This window comes from Centrocercus urophasianus, unplaced genomic scaffold, assembly GCF_019232065.1.
Source record: "Centrocercus urophasianus isolate 14NV4802_14NV808 unplaced genomic scaffold, USGS_Curo_1.0 seq_10, whole genome shotgun sequence".
Classification (NCBI taxonomy): Eukaryota; Metazoa; Chordata; class Aves; order Galliformes; family Phasianidae; genus Centrocercus; species Centrocercus urophasianus.
In genome coordinates, this window is record NW_024884142.1 from 17377999 (window position 1) to 17401831 (window position 23833).

Sequence of the window (23833 nt, forward strand, 5' to 3'; positions counted from 1 at the left end):
TCAGTTTATCCTAAGACATGATCACCTAAAAATTCATGTTCTCTACTTCATATTACTGTTGAGTCCAAAGCATTTGAAACAAAGACATAACTAAGCTTCATCTGAGGGAAAAAAATAAATAAAAAAAAAACAACCGACCTTAAAATGAAAATACCGATGCCATGTTGTAAAAGAGGACAACATTCTTTTTCATTAGAATGTCATCACAGTATCAGCTATACCACTCTACCCTTCATTGGTTTCTCTCCCCCATTTAAAGGACAATTTGCCTCCAAAGCAGAAGGCAGGAGCAAGAAGGGTTTTGTTTCACATAGAAGGTCTAGGGGTTTGTGGCAACACAAGAATTAGCCTCCTTGGAAAATTAGCACTTTTCTAATCTTTCTAGTTGAACATCTGCCTGCCGATGGGAAGTAGCAAATGAATTCCTTGTTTTGCTTTGCTTCTACGTGTGGCTTTTGCTTTACCTATTAAAATGACTTTATCTCAACCCCTATTTTTTTCTCTGTTTTCCCATTTCCATTCTCTCCCCATCCCACAGAGAGGGAGCAAACAAGTGGCTGTGTGGTGCTCAGCTGCCTGCTGGGGTTAACAGATACAGATCTGCATGTGACTGCAGAGACTTACAATAGGTATGAACAGTATTAGTCAAACCTCCTACTTATGGCTTTTAAATAAGGCACTGCAGCATTTATGAGCCTTCAGAGAGATGTAGACTGCCTATTAGCTGCATATTTCTGCAGAGGCAGTGCAGAGAGGTAGGTGTCCGCATCACTCTCAGGGAGTTGTTTGAAGCAGCCAAGATTTAGGCTTGCTTCTGCTGTGCAATGAGGGAAGTTTAGGTGTCTCTTGTAGGCAGTGCCATATGCTCATACAGTGAACAAGTAGCCACTAAGGTTTGGCCAGTAGGAAACCTCAAGCACGGAAGAATGGCCATGGAGTTTTTGGCTCAGGATTTGAGAAGCCTTGAGAGTACTGAACCCACACTTCCCATTTCCTAGAAGAGAATCCTAAATGCCAAACCAAATGTTGACACTGGATCACTGCACAGCCAGGAATTTGAGTAATAAGGAATTAAAAACAATGCACAGAGTATTTCTGTAGTGATACATTAGTGTTAGAGTTCTGACTTTTCTTTGACCTTTAAGTTTTGCTGGTTCTAAGGCTGAGAGATTCTTAAAGATCTATAACTTCCCTTGAGGAGAACAGGTAAATAGACTTCTAGACTTTTGGTCTTGAAGCTATGATTTATCGGTTTTGTAAAAAGCTTTTTTGTGTCCTGCCCATACAGGACTTCCATTGAAATTTTTGAGGTGTTTCATACCATGTTAAGGAACAATTTGACCCACTGCCTTCATTTTTATAAATCAGCTTTATAACTCAGAGCTCAAGGAGAGAGCTATCAAGAATGTTCGTACAGCAACGTTAATGGAGGTGTTTGAGTTCTTATGCTCTTCTTTCAATGGGCTGTTTGAGGGACAAGAATGAAGGCAGGCATAGAGCTCCAGAAGGCCTAATAGCAGAGGCAGCCCTATATTCACAGAGGCAGGAGCTCCGCTCCAGTGCATCACAGCCAGGAAGGGAAGGTTTAATTTCTTTTGCAGTTGGTCCTGGAGAGACTTCTGGAAGTACCAGAACAGCTCTTCCAGCCTCATTAGCATCCATTTCCTGCTCATGGCCATACTGTTGTCACCACATAGTTTCTCAAGACAATGAACTTGTGTTCCCATTGTAAACACAGTGCTGTTTACTCATGGTAAATCGGTGCCTGAAATAGCAACCACTGAGTTTAAGTTGCCAAAGCTTTTCCATTGCAGAAGTATGTCAAGCTATTTCTGAAGGAAAGATATCTCCATGTCTTGGAGAAAAACTCTGGAGTTTGCCAGCAGTACAGCCTGAAGTCGGGAATATGCACTCTGTTGTCCAGGTGAATATCGATCTAATTTCCAAACTGTTAATGTAATTTTCTGGCTATGTTTTTCTTCTTTATGTTTGCTAGAGACTAACAGCTAAGTAGTTTAATATACTGGTTGAGCAGTTTGTGCTCTTGCATGTTGCTCCGGCATGGGAAACAATGCTGAACCTACATCTGGAGCCCACACAACACAATTCCTGCCATTGTTCCACAACAAACAAACTTAGTAAGACACTAAAGAAGATTTCTGGAATGAACTTGAAACTTCATTCTTCAGAGTTTCAGACAATCTCTAAGTATTAGGGTTTAGGATGAGATCTCCTTAATAGAAAAATAATCCAACATCTGCCTACTGTAAGGGCTTTTTTCACCTTTGTCTACAACATCTGGTGCTGGCTGCCATCACTGACAGGATGCTGTGCTTCATAGATTAAAAGTCTGATACTTTTTTACAGTAAGGACAGAAAGGTCACAGAATGCTAAGTTGCAGAATGCTAGCTCTAGAGGTGTTCTGTTGTACCTATGGACTATTTTCTTTTTAGTGAAACAATGATTTCCAGCAAGAGGCCATTCTGTTAACACATAAGATATTAATTATAAACATATGAAAATAAAACAATGCTTCCATGCTTTTCTTAAGCTTGGCTGTATCCAGGCATAAAAAAGAAAAAAAAGAAACATGGTCCTTATCCCAGATTATCAAAATGCCGAAAGAGAGAGCAGAATCATAGAATCGTAGAATCACAGAAACATGGGAAGAGAAAGGTAATCAGAAAATAATCAGACGTAAAAGCCTTTCACTGACAAAGGTACAAAATACAAACTATTTTAGGCACAAAAACTTATGAATAAACCACAGAGTATAGAATCTCTTGCTGTTTTCTGTTTATCTGTGTCATGACTAAATTTTATGAATGAGTACGTTAGCTAAGGAGGGGCAGATGCATTGCTGAAGACCTCATAAGAAATGCAAGAAATTATCTGTTTTTCATTGTTTGATCTCTGAGCAAATCATTGCTATGGCATTTAAACAGTGATATGCTAGGAAGATAGTAAGATGGGCTCTTCTTAAATGGAAAGAGATGAAAGTCAAGCCCTAAGAGAAGAGAAGATAGGTGGAGCTCCCGAAGTGCAGGGCAGAAAGGAACAAGTATTAACACTTAGGAAGATTCCACTCCGAAGAGAGTTATAAGGAAAAGACAGAAAGAGTTGAAGTGTTGTTTCTGAAGGAAGATATGAAGCAATTCTTTTTCTAATCCTCTAGTCTACCCAGACACATTTGGGAATTATATTCATAAATGGTCTGTTAAGCATGGTAATTATCGTATTATATTGTATTACTGTATTATTGTATTCAAAATGTGGGCTATCTGAAATTCTCTGACTTGAATTATTATGCAGCTAGTTCTATATATAGTCAGAGAGTACAGAAATTAATTAAAACATTAAAAGATTGTCCTTATCAGTCTTTAAATATAACACTAATGGTCTGTGCTTTGTATCAGACAGAGCAATATTGAACACAGTCAACAATTAGTGAGATGGACATCAAAATAAGTGGCCTCTTATTTTAGATATTGCATAAGCAATTCTAAGAAAAATGACTTAGAAAAGAAGGTATCTGGGAAGTAAGTTTATGAAAAACATGAATATATTTTGCTTTAAAATACTGTGTAGCCAGAGAAAAAGGGGAGGGTGTATAATTGAAAACATATTTTCTGAGGAATGATATCTGAAAACAGTGATTCAGCTTTTAAAAACAAACTGCAAATTATATTCCCATTCCATTAAGAAAGCAAATGATTCCTTTGATTCTTAACATACGTCATCATGACAAATCACAAATAGGACTTCTTAACCAAGGTTAAAATTGAATATGTCACATTTTTCCCTCATAGCATAAAAGCAAGAATGAATTTCATGGCAAGCAAAACATTTCAAAATGATAGAAATATTTTTTATTTCGATACATTTTTAGGCAGTTCTTAGCTAGTAGGGATTATTTGCACAAGATATCATGAAATCTAAGAGCTTAGCAGAATTCTGAGAAGGACTAGTGACCACATGCATGAGAAGATAGCTGAAAAAATACACCAAGTGTTTACCACTTGACACTTGGAAGAATTAGAGAGTTTTCCTCAGAAGCAGATTTAATTTTTGGTCACTGTCTGATTTTTTTATAATAGCCAATGGACTGCAGCTCCTGAGACAGATTACTTATTAGCTAGACCTTAGACATGATGTGATTGTATCTTTATCTGTACATAAAGAGGTATCTTAATACATGCCTCTGTTGTGAACAAACCGCATGTGTACCAGTATGCAGTGCTATGTTTTTGATAAGAATATTAATCAGGTTGTAATTTTAAAGTAAGGTTTGATTGCTCCTTTTTATATTGCCACTGCGGAATCCTTCCATCTCTACCACCACAAAATACAAGGCTGGATAGAATAGCGAGACAGTGAGCATGACAACTTGAACACTTACTCAGCTGTGATTTCACAATAGGTGATGTCACCTAGCAACAGGCATACAAGGGCATGAGAGATGATGTCAGAAAACAATAAAGTTGATGGATATGGGGGTATGATGAAATCAGCTTTCTCCTAAAGGGCTGCCTAGCAGTAACTACATAAAGAATATGTAGGCAGCAGGGGAACACTGACTTCATACAAGTTATGACCCAAGACTTTGATAGCAGTTCATCTTTTATTGAGTGCCGTGGATAAATAAGCAGAACATCCTACTGCTAGTGCAGTTCATGTAGCTCTGCTGAATGAAGACAGCTGACTAATAGTTGATCACTGGCCTTGCTCTCCTTCTAAGCCATTACTGGTACACCGGTCTGTACAGAGATACATCATCAAAGTCTGTAGTCATGACATTTGCTGTCAAAACACAACTTCAGCATAGAACGAGTCTTCTTGGCCTCAAAAGCAGAACTGAGATTTTCCTCATGGGAGAAAAAGCACTTTATTTTCCTCACACAATGAGAAATCCTAAAGTCCCATGTAATTACATAGTATTTGGCCTTTCTGCAGGTGTTGCATGTAGGATTTGGAGGAAGACAAATGGCCAGATGTTCATTTCTGCTTGTAACCTGGCCTACTCCAATATGTCCCCACTGATGTATCTACAGCAGATTCAAAGCTCATCTTTCTATGATGCCCCTACACTATCATCCTTACTTTCTCACTCATCTTAAAGCCAGTCATAGCAGTAAGCAAAAAAACTTCCTATATATGAACTTTCTGCCACAAAAGACTCAAATATATCTTACAGTGCTATCAGTGAACACTCCCTGTACTACTGCCTATTGCTGCGGAGTGAGTGCATAGAATCGGTAACAAAAGCAATGCCCTTACTTTGCAAAAAACAAACAAACAAAAAAACTCATTTTGGATTGGAATTTATTTTTGAGATGCAGGATTTTAGTATTTTTTTTTTTTTTTAATACGGATATATTCTCAAATACTGATGCTATTAGCACTGCACTGCTGTGGCTGTGATCTAAGGAGATGCACAAGTCTGTAGGTAGAGGCTGTATTTTTAGGGAGATTAGTCACTATATTTGGGAAGGAAAAAAAGCAGATGATTCTTTAGGCACATTAATCCTGCTTCAATTTTTTTTTTTTTTTCAACAGGGACAAAGGAAAGTAGCTGAGAGATGTGGTGTTTTTATGAGTTAAGGACAAATCAAGGTTATGAATATTGTTCTGCAACAGTGACATTTCTTCGGAGAAGGATTTCCATAGTGGAATGAAAAGTTTCATGCTAGGAAAAGAAAAAGAAATCTGTTTTGTCTAGTCTTACCACATTATCTGGTAAGACAAACACAAAATTTGGTTCCTCTGGAATATGATCCTGTAGATTTCCATGTGTTCCTGTTAATTTAATGCCTTGTATGTACTTTTACAGCTGGATTCATGAGCTGAAGCTGTTAAATTTAATTTCTAGCAAGTTAAATAGCTTATGGTCTAGTTTTATTATTCATATTTCTGAACCTTAAGCAATAAGACATTGCCTGTAGGGATGTGTTAAACCAACATATGACTAATCCTCCTCATGAGAGCATGAGTGAAGGAGGGGCCATGTATCCACAGCTGATCCCCAATGAATTTATCTCATTATTATTGCAGACAAAATAGTATCATTTTAAAATTAGTGTAATAATAAAGCTTGGTGACTAACCTGATGAATCGTTTAAAAAAATTAATAAAGCAGAACAAGAGTGAAAGATAGAATGGGCTGGAACGAGTCTTCTTGGTATCATTCTTCCTATCTGACAGATTCACCTGCTGTGAAAGAACATAAAGGACATTTCCTACTGAGATGTAAACTTTTTAGACCCTGATCTGCAAGTCGACAAATGTGGAAATTGGTCTGAGGTGAGCCTTGCTCACCAACAGGAATCCATTTTAAATTATTGTGGAATTTTGCAGACACATACTGTTTTGGATACCTTTATTAATCTTAATGATAAAATATGCTTTCTCAAGTAAAGGGCCAGTCTTTCTTTAAAGCAAGCATTGTCTCTCACATTTTAACACCACTTATGTATTATCCATTGAAATACCTTTTATGCAAATTTTCCTTGTGAAAAACGATGGGCAAACTACAGTTATGTTACTCAATGCATGATTTATGCTCCAAATTACAACTGCCTCAAATTTGATACACTTTTTTAAGGCAAAAACCTCATTAGGTACCAAGCCTCCCTCACGTTAGGAGAGTCCTTGAGAAACTTGCCACACAGGTTGGAGGGATTTCAGCACATTTGGCAGCCCTCACTCAGGAGAGGCTCTGATCGGTGATAACAGTGGTGTGACAGAGCAGAAGAAACAGAGTGTAACAGGGTGGCTGCTTAGCATATGTCTGCAATATATTTGCTTCTACCAAGGTGCAGCCAGTTCTGCAGCATTGTAAACTGGCCTCTTACTGTGAGGCAAAAGCAACAAATCTGAAAACAGCAAACTACCATAGCATGTGAACAGCATAAAATTGATACCAAGGCTGAAAAGTGAATGTTTAATGTTAGCTTAATAAAATGCAACTGTACAACTGTGCTGCTCCAGGACTGTTTTGTGAGGTGCTGAGCACTCCCAACTTAAGTCACATAATATTTTTAAATGTGGAGCTGTACAGGGCAAAAAGAAAGGCATTTCATTATGTCATCAGTTCTGATTACTCAAAATAACTGCGCTTGAGAGAACACTCCAATATCCTATTTGCCATCTTTATATGAAAGCTATTGAAGTACCGAGTTAAACACCCTCAATACCAGCAATGTCTGATTGTCATGACCATTTCTAAATGACTAAAAATGCATTAGCTACATTGTTCAATGTAAATTTAGAAGCCTAAACAGAGGTAGCAGGTCCTTCATATTATGAATATGTATTATTTCAATTAGATTTCATAAGCACGTGACTTAGAGAATGATATTTAATGTACACTAAGTGGGAAGAATTCGTCCGTTCTCTATACGTGTGAAAATGTGGGAGATTAGTATTTCCAACAATACATTTTCTAAGTAGAAAATCTGCACAAACACTTTCACGAACACACAATGAGGTGTACCTTTTATTGTTAATACTCAGACATAAACTTGCGTAGCATTCATGTATATTTCTACCAGAATTTAAACATTGGCATATGAATACCTAAACTACAAACAAGGTACTTGTTTGCTGGTGAAAAAACAGTGGACAACCACTGAATCCTCCTTTATAAATATTTGCCAAGAACAGATTCCCTTCTTCTCAATTAGTCCATCTGGGGAGTGATTCGGGTTCGTAACGTGGCTGTCTTATATTTTTAAGCACTTTAGTGAATGAGATGTTTGTATGGGGCTAATGAATTTGAAATGCAAGGTATGATATGTGGCTTGTATGTGCACGGCAGACAAATGAACCTGTGAACCATTCCCATCCAGAATGGCTATCTATTGTAACTGCCGAAAAAGTAGCACTGGTTTAAGGTTAACATAAGAATAAGCAACTCAGCGCCCTCTGAATTTTAAGCTCTGCCTCAAGCTCTGTCAGAACAGCTTTTATTTTAAAATTTTTTTAAAATTTTTCTAATGAGCAAACAGAAACGAAAGAGAGGGCATCCACAGATATCACCCCAGCTTGGATACATATTTTTGCATCATGCTGCAAGGTGAAACAACTTTTCTTTATTCCATCTCATTTTGTCCATAGGACAATGACAAGTGTCACAATAGATAAGCTTATAAAGATTTGATCTTCTTATTCTGGGAGTCACCTTCAATGTTTTTATTTACCCAACAATTAACAATATTGTTCTTTTGTAATTATACTTTCTGGGCCTGAAGCCTCCCATATTGCTACAGTGAGAACTGTTGGCTCTTGGCTGGGTCAAAAGAAACAAAATTAAGTCTTACAAATACAAAAAGACAAACCACAGAATCATTAAATCTGTATTTTTCTCATTTTTTTTCTCTGCTATTTGTATTTTGGAAGGGTATTTTATTTTGTTTATTATTTTCACAACAAAGTAAAACTAAAACGCTGAATCTAGCCATAGCTTCAAAAGCCTGAATTGGAATTACAGCATACATAGCAGCAGGCAGTTCAGAAAACTGGCCTTTTAAAACATTTCAGAATGGTTGGAAATATCATCTGCCAAAAGCACATGGAACACCTCTTAAATAGACGCAGAACAGTATGCTACAAAGGACACTGAATTCAAGTGCCCTTTAAAACAGTTATCCAGCTTTAAATACAAGCTGAAGTGAAAGCCAAAAGACATTCATGAGAGTGAAACACCACAGCTTGGACTTCCTCACACTGTGTGCTAAAGAAAAAGCTGGATTGTAAAAAGTCATGAGCTGAGCTTCCATTGACCTTTGCTCTGCCTTCTTAACTCTGAAGAGTGCGGTGCTTCAGGGCTGTAGATAACCATAATCATGCTTCAAGAAGAGATATTCCAGATTCGGGATACCTGCTAATGTGCTCACAAGTAGCAGGGGGAAAAAATCCTCAAAGGTAACTTTTCTACTGGATAATAAACCACAACAAAGTGGCTTAGGAATAACATTTCTTTCTGATGACAGTAACGTAATTTTTTTTTTCTTTCCTCCAAACAGTAGGTAGAGTTGCTTTGTTCGGTAGGTGTTCTGCTCTGTTGGCTTCACTGAAAAATTACAGGAGCCTCAAAGGTGGAAAATCATCTTTATTTTGGCAGACTAGGCTCCTTACTGTAGGTTGAGAACACAATCTTAACAGCAGTCTTATAATTTTCCAGAACTCATTTTGGAAGGAAAGGGAATAACACGCTCCATTTCTAACCCCTTCTACTTTACCTTCCTTCTTTGCCCTTTTCCAGCTTCCAGTTGTAAGAAATTTGGGTTCAGCCTACTCAAGCTCTACATACTGTAATTCCTCTTGGCTCATCACAGCAGAAGTAAACCTGTTCTGATGATCTCAAGTGAGCTGCCTAAGCACTGTTTTGAAGTGTCTTCTGTCATAATTGAAGAATTGCAAAAAAAGAAAAATAAAATAATCAGATCCTTTTTTTTTTTTTAGCTTAATTGTTGATACTAGCTTACCAAAGAGATTTGTGCAAGATGGAGCCTCACATATACATATATAAATGCCATACACATGTGAAAGACTTCATCTTAAACATATCAAAACATACCTAACTCGTGATTGCTGCAAATATAAAGACTATGGTGACTTTTTTTGATAAAAATCAAAATCTCTTGTCTTTTCCAACACCTGTCTTTGGCTAGGCCTGACAGTTCATTTCCAGCTGCTAAGATCTGCACTGTGCCCACAACAGCGTAAGTTCCCACAAAGTACGAGTGAGAAAGATATGCTAGCAGAATGCCAACTTTTCTGCTGACGGAAGGCAGTAAGAAAGGGTAGCCAGGAAAATTATGAAGCCAGAGAGAACTTTCTTGCCTTCTTCACACAATAAGCACAAGAATAAGGGAAGGAAATACTTCTCAGGAGAGAGTCACAGACAGTTTTGCTGTTTCCCAATGGAGCCAAATGAAGGTCAGAGAGCTGGTTTAAGAGCAGAGAATATGTGACTTCCAAAGACATAGGAAACAGGAATGCCACTGGAGTGAACATGAACCACAAATATGATTGTTACATTCATTTTTCAAGGAAGTGGAACAAATCTTGTGAGGCACACTTCACAAACACACCACAGACTATGCTAAAAATACAAATAATGAGTTGTATTCTGGAAAAGAGGTAGCAAGAGATGTTTTCTTTGAGGGACAAGCAACTTACTAGCACTTGGTCCTGTGATTTCTCACCCCATCTGAGTAGCTTTGTTGAAATGAACGTCCCAGTGGCCTCATTCCAGATCCAATGGAGCCACAGACTTCAATCAGTTTTTAGTTACCACCTAAGTATGCTTTGTGAGACTGAGGTCAGTTCTTCATTTAAGCATGAAGATCCTAAGCTTTTCAGATTTTGTCTTGTGACAGGCTCATCCTCAAGTACAGATATTAGATATCACGGAATCTCAGAATCACAGAAACACCAAGGTTGGAAAAGACCAACAAGATCATCCAATCCAACCATCCACGTATCACCAGTAGTTCTCGCTAAAAGATATATAGATATTAGAATATTAGAGAGTCTATTAGAATATAAGGGAAATATAAGGGAAAGAGTGTTTGATTCCCAACAACAATAGCAGGAGGAAAAGTTGTTAACACATATCAATCATGGAATTCATGTGAAAATAATCTGAGATTTTTCTAGGTTAGAATTTCTGATTTAATAAATTATGTTTCTCTTACCAAAACTAGAGCATTGTGGTTTTGTTTGTATGTTTGAACTGTTACTGTGAAAACAGAACTTTAAAAAGGTTCATGTAATCCAGGGGGTTCACTATGTATTTCCTGTAAAAATACTGTGAGGAGAAAATGGAGATATTCCCCTCCCACCCTCCCTCAATGCGAAATCTTCCTTAAATTATGTCACAGTAGCTGTGAAAGGCTTTCTTTAAGGTTAGAGAGGGAGGATTTGAAGCAACTGTACTTGAAGGTAAACTCAATACTCAAATGGAGTGATAACAGTATCTGCTTTTAACATTCCTCAGCATCCTCTTTCCTTGACCTGAGGTCTCCCCCCCAGCACTTATTATAGCAAAATTCCTCTTCCTGTAAGCTAAATCTAAAGGTTTGATTTCTGTGAAGGAAAAATACATACTTTGAAGAAAGCATGGTTCATATTTTAAGATATTTCATCACTCAAGGCCACAGCTGGTCAGTACCAAACAAGCAATCAAGAGACTAAAGACTGTCAACAAAGCACAGTTCTCTACATCACAGAATCAGACACATTTGCACTCAATTAACACTTTGCTTAAAAATAGACAAAGATAAGCAAAGAGAGTGGTGCCCTACAACCCCATCAGCATGTATACAATAGCAATACATAGCAGTTGTTTTCATCATGCTTTGCCACTCCATCTGCTATAGCAACAAAAACATCCACTATCAATTCCTTATCATGTTTGGGGCATATTTAGAGATACTATCATAAAGCTGTCTCTAAGAAGGAATGGTCAAAGGAATGATAATCTTATATTTGTTTTGAAAGTTAAATTTATATAATCTTATTCTTTTCTCCTTAAATTCCTTACTAAGGTCTAATTAAACATAATCCTTTGACATGGGATGAGTGGCACAGTTGACTTCAGGTCATTTTCAGTGTTGTTGAGGTTCAGCAAAAACTAATCTGACTGTGGCAGAAGTTAGCTGTGCTTCAAAATTATATGAATATGTTGGGGCCCTCACTGCAAGAAAGATATTGAGGCCCTGGAACATGTTCAAAGGAGGGCAACAAAGCTGGTGAGGGGTCTGGAACACAGGCCATATGAGGAGAGGCTGAAGGAGCTGGGAATGTTCAGCCTGGAGAAGAGGAGGCTCAGGGGAGACCTCATTGCTCTCTATAACTTCCTGAAGGGAGGTTGTAGTGAGCTGGGGGTCGGCCTCTTCTCTCGTGTCATTAGTGATAGGACCAGAGGGAATGGTTTCAAGCTACGGCAGGGGAGATTCAGGCTGGACATTAGGAAGTATTACTTTTCAGAAAGGGTGGTCAGGCACTGGAACGGACTGCCCAGGGAGGTGGTGGAGTCACCGACCCTGGGGGTGTTCAAGGAAAGGCTGGATGTTGTGTTGAGGGACATGGTTTAGTGGGAGCTATTGGGAATAGGTGAACGGTTGGACTGGATGATCTTTTATGTCTTTTCCAACCTTGGTGATTCTATGATTCTATGATTCTATGTTCACAAACACAAAGAAACAGGGAGTATTGGAGTGCAGGAATGTTCTGGATTATCACCTATTTAGTAAAACCATTTTGTTTTCATTTCATTAGGATTCCCATTTACAAGAAGGATTGTAAGGAGGATCCAGGGAACAACAGGCCTGTCAGCCTGACCTTGGTGCCAGGGAGGATCATCTTGAGTGAAATCCCATGGCAAGCGCAGGACAGCTGGGGGATCGGGCTAGCCAGCATGGATTCATGAAAGGCAGATGCTGCTTGATCAACCTGATTTCTTTCTATGATTGAGTGACTCACTCGGTGGATAGGGGAAAGGATGTCGACATAGTCTACCTACACTTCAGCAAAGCTTTTGACACTATCTTGCACAGTATTCTCCCAAGGAAGTTGGCAGTCTGTAGCTTGAACAAGTACACTCTTTGCTGGGTAAAGAACTGGCTGGAGGGCCAGGCCCAGAAAGTGGTGGTGAATGGAGTTAAATCCAGCTGGTGACTGGTGGTGAGTGGCATTGCTCAGGGGTCAGTACTGGGGACTGTCCTGTTCACAGAATCACACAGAATCAGAGAATTGTAGGGGCTGGAAAGGAACTTTAGAGATTATTTAGTCCAACCACCCTGCCAAATCTCCCAGACTCCCTAGGCCAGGTTACACAGGTAGGCATCCAGGCGGGTCTTGAACTTGGGTTCTTCTCCAAAGAAGGAGACTCCACACTTCTCTGGGCAGACTGTTCCAGTGCTCCATCACCCACTGCAAAGAAGTTCTTAAGCGCATTTGTGCAGAATTTCCCATGCTTCAGTTCGTGGTTGTTTCCCCTTGTCCTATTGCCACACACTATTGAAAAGGTGATGGCCATCATTCTTTTGCCTCCCATACATCAGATATTTACAGACAGTGATCAGATTCCCTCTCAGTCTTCTTTTCTCAAAGCTGAACAGACCCAGGTCACTCAACCTTTCCTCATAAGACAGGTGCTGCAGGACCTTTATCATCTTCGTGGCCCTCCACTGGACTCTTTCCAAGTGATCCCTTTTTTTACCAGGGAGCCCAGAATTGGACACAGTACTCCAGGTGAGGCCTCACCAGGGCAGAGTAGAGTGGGAGGATCACCTCTCTTGGCCTTCTGGCCACACTCCTTTTAATATACCCCAGGAAGCCAGTCGTTGGACTAGATGATATTGGAGGTCTTTTCCAACCTTGGTGATTCTATGACTCTGTGATTTTCATGTCTAAAAGTCTGTTGGTACACAGCTTTCAAGTCCTTTTCTGTCAACATTACACGGGCATTCATGCATAAGGAGAATTTACAGATATAAAAGCAGCTAGTCCAACAGCTGGTTTGCAGCACCTGACTAGTGCAAAGCAGAATGAATTAGACTGAGAAGAAAACTCCTGTTATAACAGATCGCAATTCAGTACAGCACTCAGCCTCACCTCAAATACTTCCATCTGTAAAGCTGTATCTGGAGAAAGCATACAACATATATAGAACATTCAACAAAAGAGTAAATTCTTTGTCATTTTCCATAGCAGCTTTCTAGTGAAGGAAAACACTTGTAGAACAACAGTAATAAGCTTCATTTTACAGAACTGTAGTTCACCAGGGATGGTTCCACATGGAAAAATGCCTCGGGTTTGTTTTTTTATTATTATTTTTATTATTATTATTTACTTGGCACTTGGGACCTATTTATTACTTCATATACTTGGATGTAATGGCAGTTAACACACACAGTTATGATCAGGAAGTGATGTAGGATTCTAAAAGATACAAATTGCAGTGCATATTAAACTTTAATTTGCTGCCAGTCTCAGTTTCTTGAGCTTTCCTAAGCCTGCATGGCCCCTCCAGAAGAAGCATAGTGGACATGAGCAGTATGAGCGCATGGTTAAATGCCCTGCAATCCAGCTTACTGTTCTCTTTTCTCTATATTTTCCTGATGCTATGATGTTGTTTACATAATTGCAGTTTATGCTGCAGTCTGAGCATACAGTACCTAGTTTCCACAGTTACCTTTAAATGGCTAGTATACAACATCTGTATTAGTTGCAGTATGCTCTCTAAATCCTTATAGTTTTACTAATTGCAATGGCAGTCCAGGAGAAGACCACAAGACTGGTGTGTATGCAGACACTATAAGTGTTTTCAGAATCTGATCTTTTTCTCTGCAGATCCTATGTCTGGAACCATAATAATAATAATAATAATAATAGTAATAGTAGTAGTAGTAGTATTGAAGTGCTGCAGTTGTGAATATTTAGCACCCAAATGTAGGTCCCTGACAGATTTCACAGCCACCTATTGGATTTCCTGTTTAAGAGTGGGGCAGAATCAGGGACACATGAATTGGACTCAGAAAGCAGAGGTCAATAAAAGCAGCTTGTAAGAAATGCTGTAAGTGGTGAATTGTCTTCATCTTTATTCATCTTTATTCCCATGTAAGGTTTTATATACTTAATTACAGATTTAAGAGATATCTCTGCCTAATGGTGTTTCACAATCTGGAAACTGGTGTCAGTTTTCCTGCAAGAAAAAGTCACATATCTTCTGCTTAGCCAGTGGCAGTGGCACAGGTCACCCTAGCTGCGCTGTCACTGCAGTCTTCCCTGGGATAGTACAATACTGACTAACTGATGTTCTGAATCACAGTTGCTGATTAGAAAATGTTTCATCAGTCTTTGAAAAACTTCAGTTAGCCACGACACTGGCAGCTCCTGTGCCCTGAAACCTCTGAAGTCTGGTGGTTTGGAAACAGTGAGACCATTGCAGCCAAAGGGTGAGCCTGAAACCGTATTTCTCTTAAGTGTGAGGGGCATTTTGTCTTCTGAAATTCAAAATAAAATCTCTCTTGTCTCTTAGCACAGAGACTGGAGTTGTCTGTGGATATGCTGAGTAAAAAAAATTAAGACCCGTGAGCCGCTTTGAAATCATAAACATAAATGCATAGGAATTTTATATACTACTAGCCCAAGGCATTAACTAGTAAGGATTCAGAAAATCTGTAGTCTTGGTATATAGATTCTGCTTTAATCTCAACCATCCTAGATCTCAGTTTGCTAATTTAGCACAAGAAATCATTGTCCAGTTATAGCAAAAGGTCGATTTAAAATATTCAACATTTAACAATCCTTTAACATGAAGTTAAAACTGAATTATTGCACATATTGTATATAAATCCGCTGTGTATTAATAATTTATTTTTCAATCTTGTACCTTAATCATCATACTGCATGATGAAAAAGATAAACAAAAAAGCAAGCTTTCTGCTGTAAGTTTAATTGTTAGCTTTTGCTTCTAGAGCTTAAGTAAATGAATGTACCTTTTATCAGAGCACAATGGGATACATTTTTGTGTCTGCTGAATGCATTATTTAATACTAAAGTATAAAACTACAAGAAAACATTAGTAGAGCTTGCTGGGATGAAGTCAACATATTGCTGAAATAATAAATACAGATCACAAATACAAAAGAATCTGGAAAACAACTAAGACTATTTTTAGCTAATGGCATCCCTCTGCTTCCTGAGTGATGATGCTGTAACATTCAAGTTGGAACTTAATTACAGTGAGACTTACACAGCAAATATAATTTCAGGAGAGGACAATATATGGAAATAACGCATCTCGCACTTTTCTTCTGTCTTTTAATATTACCTACTGGAAATCATTGCAGTCATTGTTATGACAGCTTCTTTTTCTTCTGATTCTACTCGTCTTACTTCTCACTTTAAAGTATTTATTATTTCTTAGAAGGAGTTTAGAAATCAGGACTGCACTGGCCTTATAAATCATACAGTCTAACAGCTGCACTTGTCTTCATGAATACATTAAACTGCTAAAGGGATCCTCAACATTCAGACAATCATTGAACACATTTAGTAAATTATTCTCATTTTGCGTGTTTGCACTAAAACTGTTCTGAGCTCAAGTGAAAAGACAAGGGTACTGCTTACAGACTGAGCCACATCATACACAGATTCAAATGATGAGCATTATCCCTTAGAAAGAGAAAAAAAAGTCTGTTGGTGCTCTTAGGCAAGAATGGATTAATTTTTATCTTAAGCCAGTTTATATAAAAGCATTTCCCCCTCTTTGATGTGGTATATACTAAGTGAAAACATCATTCTCTACCCATCAAAATCATGCAAATGGTCATTCTTTCTTTTGCACTGATGTTACAAAAGGAGATAGCCTGCATGGCTGGAAGGTATCCATGATATTAAACAGTTCATGGGGCTGTAAAGTGCTGAGAGCAATCATGCAGAGCAACAGGCCACAGGAATGCAAATCATCCACAAAGCCAAAAGTGGAGCTAGCAGGTGGCCTCTCCTATTCATCTGATGTCAACACACTGTTGAGATCAAGCCCTTTTAACATCTGGGTAGGCCCACTATTGCTTTTAATTAAATATAATACAGCCATTCAATGTTCTCGCATACAAGCAAACCACACAGTAAAAAGCATATCTTCTGCACAGTGAGGGTCACTATAGCTGTATAAATAAATAGTACCGCTTAACTTAGATTGTAAGGTAGTTTAAATTTCATATACTTTCCATTTACTATTCAGTGCCTGACAGTAAGAGCCTCTCTGACATTTCAACCACTGACCATATTTCCATGGAAAATGTTCCTGCTCCTTCAGAGGATTTAGAAGGGGAAAAAGCCTTATAATTAACTTTTTCTACCTTTGAAACATTTCCACTGTAAAAGGTCTTGAACAGAAACATTTGTTCTCAAAACTAGTTTACAGAGAGAATTTAACTGTGTTAACATATAAGGCATGGAAACTGTCGTAATATCTAATTAAATTATTACTGACGTTCCAATCAGTAGCAAAAAAACATCTGTAACTGTAATACTACTACAGAGAAAATATAATTAGATCTATTCGGTAATGGGTAACAAGCTATTGCAGAAGTGTATTGCAAGGCTTTAGAGAGCTGGAATGCTTTAAATACCTTTTTCAAGTATAATAAACCTTTATTTTAAGTGGGAACATGAATATATGCTTTCTTTCAAAGAACCTTTATTAGTATTTAATTTCAATGCATTTATGACTACATTCGTTTTTTGTTTTTTTTTGTTTTATTTGAAAGACTGGGAAAATTAACTGCCATCATCCAGAGGCCAGGACAGAGAAGCACACAAATGTATTTTCAGTCTATTGCTATGGAGAGCAAAAGGTAATGGCATGCTTCATTTTAATTTCATGAGAAAAGTAAAATAATGCACTTTTTTTCTCAAACAGAAACATTTTCCAGAATTCGAAGCCGGAAATACATGACAGTGCTAAGACTCATTGTAGAAGTATTCAGAAAGTAGATGGTTCAGAGGAAAGCAATAGGATGTGAAGCATTTAAAGTAAGGTCACAAGGTCACCTGTTAGTAATGGACCGGGAGTTTTAATGTAAATGATGGCTGTGCAGTAGCTCTGTTTAAAGAGAGATAGATGTCCAGAGCCTAATGGGCGTACATGATTATTCCACAGCTGCATTACAGTTACCTTTTTTACTTCCGCTATCAGAAAACACTGCATCCGCCTGGAATCTATGATACTCTTTCAGGTCCTCACAGAGGCACACTAGTAGACCAACATTTGGAAAATAGCCTTGCCTGCAATTGTCTACTCTGTAATTATACATATAATCTCACTATTTGTTTTTCCTCCTCCAAATATCAAGTTATAAGTAAACTGTAAAAGCCAACAAAACAAGCAACACAAGCTTTCCTCCTCAGCCACTCATAAATGAATACATCAAAGGTTGAGTTATAGGCAGTAATATCTTTATTCTTCCCTGACCTTGCCATCCATACACAAATTCTGTTTCATTAATTCAGATGCTCAATAGCGTATATAACAAGTAAATAATATCTGTTTTACATTCATTATTCTGATATAAAAACCCATATGTCTACTAGCAGTCAGCATATATAAGAAAATGGTACCTCAACAGCACTTGCAGAGTGAATGTCGGGTTTCAGCTGCATAGTTTCTGCAGATTTGCAGGGGACTGTGTGCCTAAAAGCCCTATTAAACACTTCCAAAATTTATGACTATGTAACTTCTCCCAGTGTTAAGCTAGTCAAACTGTAGGTAAAAATATGTGGTACAAATATGTGGCAGTCATTGTGCAGATAAGAAGTTTATTGGCCTGCTAGAAGAAAGGAAGTTTACAAAGTGTTATTCCTATTGAGGTCATTGGCAAAACTTCCACTGACTCCAACTGCAGCAGAACTAGGTCTGGAGGGAAGAGATTTTCCTTCTCTTCTATGTATGTAAACTCTCTCACTTACTTGGTTTAAATTGGGAGTGGTTGCCTGCACTGAAGAGAAGGGAGGAGAGAAACAGAATCATTACTGCTGGCAAGCATTGTAATAATTCTGAAAAGCTTTAAGACTATAGTCATCCCATCAAGTAGAGATTTGTCTATTCAGCTTATAGCTGTTGAAGAAGAAATATATCATCATCATGCAAATTAATCTGTTCTGATTACCTGACAGCCACAATTAGGCAATCAGAGCTAACAGATGTACAAACTGCATAGTTAAGAAGCAACTGTAAGTAGTTGGGCAAATCAGACACCTAGCAGTGAAATATTTTGATATTGTATAAGTGGAAAAAAGACTCTATACCATTTAATTTCAGTAACTATATATACAATCTCTACAGTTGCCTATGCTGAAAACATCTGCTTCATATATTATTAAATGTTTCTTTTTGGACATAAGGGAATTTATGCATATACTTAATGAGACTTCTTATCAGACATATCTTTGTAGCATATATTTTTACCTGAACATACTTTCCAATCTCTTTGGTAAAGATTATAAAAATACCATTTAAAGTGATCAAATGGAAATACGTGCCTCTATGTGTGCAGTTTCATATAACATTGAAATGTCAGACAGTAGAAGTTCTAGACTTATTTTAGTTCTTAAACTAATTTGGCAGCTGAAAACCTATTCAGAATTTTTCTATTATTTCTTGTAATTAGGTACAGTGTTTTTGAAAATAAATCACTAGAATAATTTTCAAAGATTTTAGGAATTCTTTTGAAAACCTGACTAAAATACTTCTCTGACCAATCTTTGTCTTAAATGTCCTACAGTCACAATAAAATAAATGCCATTTTGGAAGCCATGTCCTGAGAGCAGATATTTCACCTCCGTTTTGTAATAAGTTTCAGCTCTTTTCTTGGAAAGCTCGACCTCTTTGGTACTCCAGTCAGATGTGTAGCATTTCAGACTTGTTTTATTTAAGACTCTACACGTTTCTTTTATTCATTTCATTGTGGAAGTAATCATGTGTTCAAGGTGTTATCTCTGTTAAGTACTTCATGACCTATTGTACATCTGTCAAATCTATTTTTGAAAACATGATACTCTTTGGGGGAATTCTGAGGCACTCATACAGATTCCTGCTGGATTAAGCGCTGTAATGAAAATGCTGCCCAAGTGTATTTTATACTACAGTAAGTACTTATTTCAGAATTCAATTATAACTACAGGAATATATTCTGCGTCTGATTATCTGGGAATGCCAAAGGTACACAGCGTTCTGGCAGAATGACTTCAGTTCTGCTAGCTAGGTTAATGCTTTTGAACAAGAGATTGGGTGAAAATGTTATATGTGGGCTGAACTTCCTCCTGTGGTCTACCAAACAAGGGTATTTACGTCATGAAAGTGAGAACAAAAAAGGCTGCTGATTTTCCTCCCTTACAAGTGTGCTCTTCTTAGCTTTTCCACTACAGCTACGTCATTGGAAACACAGGTGTTGGACCTTTTTAAATTATGTCTGAAGGAAAAAAGGACAAAGAGCTGGGCCAAGATCCTCCCGTAATAGAAACAATTAAAAACAAAAGAAAAAAAAATTGTTAGGGAAAAGGATGAGTTACCTTAATATTTCATTCTGACTGTCTCTTGGAAAATAGCAAACTAAAAATCTTACTCTGTGTTTGATTAACACCAGTTAAGGAAAAATAAATAATATTTTTGTTTGTATTTCTTGCTGTTTGCATAATACACCCATGTTGAAATCAGTAACAGCCTCTTCCGCTTTTGGTTCCAGTGAATTCTTTTGATGATGCCTTGATGTGCTTTCAATAGCTGGTTTCAATTTTACTGGTTCAGTGGGCTACTTGAAGATATGTCATTCAAACAAATTTAATTTTACCAGCAGTTTGAAGTTTGTTATTTTGCTTAGATGTTGGTTGTATAAGTCATTCATTGCTATACATCCTTTTTTACTATCTCTCATTTACTTTCTTTTTTTACTATCTTTTTTACTATCTTGTTTACTATCTCTCATAGTTAATGATTCTTAAAATATGGCTTTGTGAATTTTTTTTAATTAAAAAAAAAGTTTGTTTTTAGTACCAAATATGTTGCTACGCTCACAAAGGATATAAAATATAACGAATGATTGGATCTGGTCATGTAATTACTGTTAAATATTACTACCTTTTTATTTAGAATTTTGCACCTTTTAATCCTTTAGTAGCTTTAGCATACATTCCTTAGCGACCCTTCTTTTTGTCTTTATTAAAAGCAAGCTAACACATTCCTTTTCCCAAATCTCCTATCTGTCTGACCTCTTGATACAGTAAAATTTTTTAAACTTTAACAAATTTTACAATGTGTTATATGACAATTCCCACATAGAACACTTCATGCCTTATCTTAACAGAGTTCAGAAAACTCTATACACAGCAGATATCCAAAAAGAGCTTACAGACATGTTTAGAAGCATAGATCTTCAACAGATTTCTCTAGGCTGTGATTTTCAACAAGAATAGGGTGCAGACTTTAGAGGGATTAGATCAATGTTGTTTGAAAGAGCAGGTATGTTTCCAGGAACATGGGACTTTTTGCTGATCAGAAACAGAACAATCTTCAATCTTCAAGTGCAAATTCTAACTTTTCTGAATTAATTATTTGTTTCAGACAGAATAGACGTCTGAATAGATGACGATGTCAGCAATGGGATAGGTGAACTTCTTAGTCCTTAATGAGCAAACACAAATTTTTAGTGAAGCATGTTATCCAGAAGACTGAAGTTCTGGAGCATATTGAAACCTGTGCATTGTTTTCACATTTTCCATTTGCAGGTCTCATTTTACACTAGAAGTACCACCTTACAAGGTGATTAATAAATCTGAGATCACATGGGTTTAAACATTCTACTCAATGTATTACAACGAGATTCCTCCAGCACCTCATTTCCAGTGGTTATGTCAGACAGGTAATTAAAGAAACATATATTCAGGATACCAAAATATCAAGTTTGAAAGTAATTAGTTTGAACAGCAGCGTAGCCATGGTTAAATGCAGACAGAGATGAGTTGTTCCTCTGCAGGTTGTGCAATTCATGTATCAGTATAGGTTAAAGTGCACTGTGTGCATCTTACTCTCTTGTTCAGGCACGTTCTGAGAGGAGCATTTGGTATCACATAACGTTTGACTTTCTGTGCCAGTACCATGGAATGAAATTTGTAACACTGAGTCATGAATCTGCATTCCCTATGTAATAAATTGAGAAAACTAGGTGCCTTAGGAGGGTGTGGATACCATCAGCCTACATGAGTGTAAAGGAAGCGGCAAAATAAAGGGTTGATATTTCTGACCCTTCTACATATTTTAGCTGCTCTGTCAGATGGACTTCGAAGCTGAAACTACTATCACTACCTAAAACATCATGTATGCTCTTTGGCTGGCCAGTTCTTCAGGTGAGAAGTGACAAACAGTAGTACTACCTTCATTGACACAGCACTGTACTGCCTTTAGTGTGTGGCCCAGAAAAATCAGATCCCAATTTAACCCCAAATGATCTGAATCTTTATCTTTCTTTTCCATTTATTGACTGCCCTGGTGAAGGTGGCCAGTTGGGATGTCAAGAACAGAAACTGTGGAATCAGAAGGACCTCAGGCTGCTGGAGCCCTCTGTGCATAAGATCATGTTCGCATTTTTGGAACCACGTGCATTGAACTCAGTTGACAGAATGTAGAGACATAATCTCAATAGCAAAAACTGAAATGAATTGCTTATTATTAGATTATGCTGATGGATTTGGCTAGAGAAATGTTACTTAAATCAATGTTCTGAAGCTAATTAGTTCTTCCATCTGACTATGTAATGAACTTGACAACAACCACCACCATCATTTTCACTTCATGAAGAGCTGTATAGCATAGATACAGAAATCTGAGTATACTCCAGTTAATTCTATTGACATGACTAAAAATAAAAATGTGAGATCATGTCAGACAAAGTTCCAGTAATTTTCAGATTATTAATACATTTTGGTTTGTGACTGCCTATGTTAAGTCAATGTAAAACAGTTTTTTTTAATTAAAGTTCTGTAAAGATTGAAATAAAAATAAATAGCTATATAAATTTGTGATACATTAAGATAAAATTATCAGTACCATTCAGAAACGAATCTGGCAATAAAGTATTATTTTTTTACTAACAAATTTAGCATTTGGATTCATGATCTTAACAGTTCTCTCATCCAGGCTCCTACGAAGTTCTCAAAATATGCAGAATGATATATTGTGTTCTATTTAATCACTGAGAATGTGAATAAATGCAAGTTTTTACATGGGAAAAAGTACTCTGAACTGTATTTTTATGGTCTACACTTCCTTACTCATGTCTAAGGAAACACAGATGAGCCTAGCATTAAATGTTCTTTTCATGAAAGACTTATAATCAAGCTGATATTCTTCTCATTTATATAAGCATTTTCTTTTTTTTTCTTTTTTTTCTTTTTTTTTCCTGTTTTGGAATCTTCTTAACTAACATAACCCATCTGTGACAGCTGCTGTTGATAAAAGTTGCTCTGCTTGAAGACAATGTGGACTGTTTTTTTTTTTCTTTTACAACAGTTAAAATTATTAGAAACAATTATTAGAAACAATAGTCTGCTATTATTTTGTATTGTGCATTTTTTTTTCTTCTATGCAGTTGTATTTCTTTGTAATTATGATTGAAGGGCTTAATTTCTTCATTAAAATTCAGGATACTTACATAAAAAAAAAGTCGAATTAAGTAGAAAATTGTGTATGTGCTTAGGTTCCTTATTCATGAATAAGAGTTCTAGAGAGAAGAAAGGCTCAATCTGACTGTTAGCAGTTGACTGGGAAATAATAATAGGTGTATAACAAAGAGCTAGAAAAAATTACCAGTTCAGTAAAATTTTGTAAAGCAGACACAGAGATAAATGATTATATATAAGGAAATCGAAAATAATGTAGGTTGTGATTAAGACTTGTGAAAAATGTCTGGTTGCATTTTATATTGATAGAAAGTATATGGAATTGTCTATGTTTATGTATTGTTGAATTATGCTTTCATACAAACACTGTCAGGATGAAACACTGGAATTCTGGAATTTCCTAAATTCTGTATATCTGAACACGATTGGATTACAGTTCTTTTATGTGTAAAGGTCTAGGGGCTTTCATTTGAAGCAATTGGAAAAAAAAAAAAAAAAACAAACAGAAAAGAGAACAGAATCTGCCCTTTGATGTCCTAATACAATACCAGACAAAAAATCCTCCACTTGAACAAGTGAAGTAACTCGATAACACACTTAGAGTGGTCTTCTTCTTTGTTCATTATCACTAAGAAGGTACCT

The 23833-nt window shown here is 37.1% G+C and overlaps 1 protein-coding gene across 1 annotated transcript in view; it reads right to left on the reverse strand.

Annotated features, from left to right (window-relative positions):
- The window catches only part of HMGCLL1 (3-hydroxymethyl-3-methylglutaryl-CoA lyase like 1), a 98851-nt gene extending 80642 nt beyond the window's left edge, over positions 1–18209 (reverse strand). Inside the window, exon 1 of the mRNA XM_042819468.1 lies at positions 18140–18209. Coding sequence (XP_042675402.1) covers positions 18140–18181 — 42 coding nt within the window. The 5' untranslated portion in view covers positions 18182–18209. The remainder of the gene's footprint in view (positions 1–18139) is intronic.
- Between the last annotated feature and the right edge of the window lie 5624 nt (positions 18210–23833).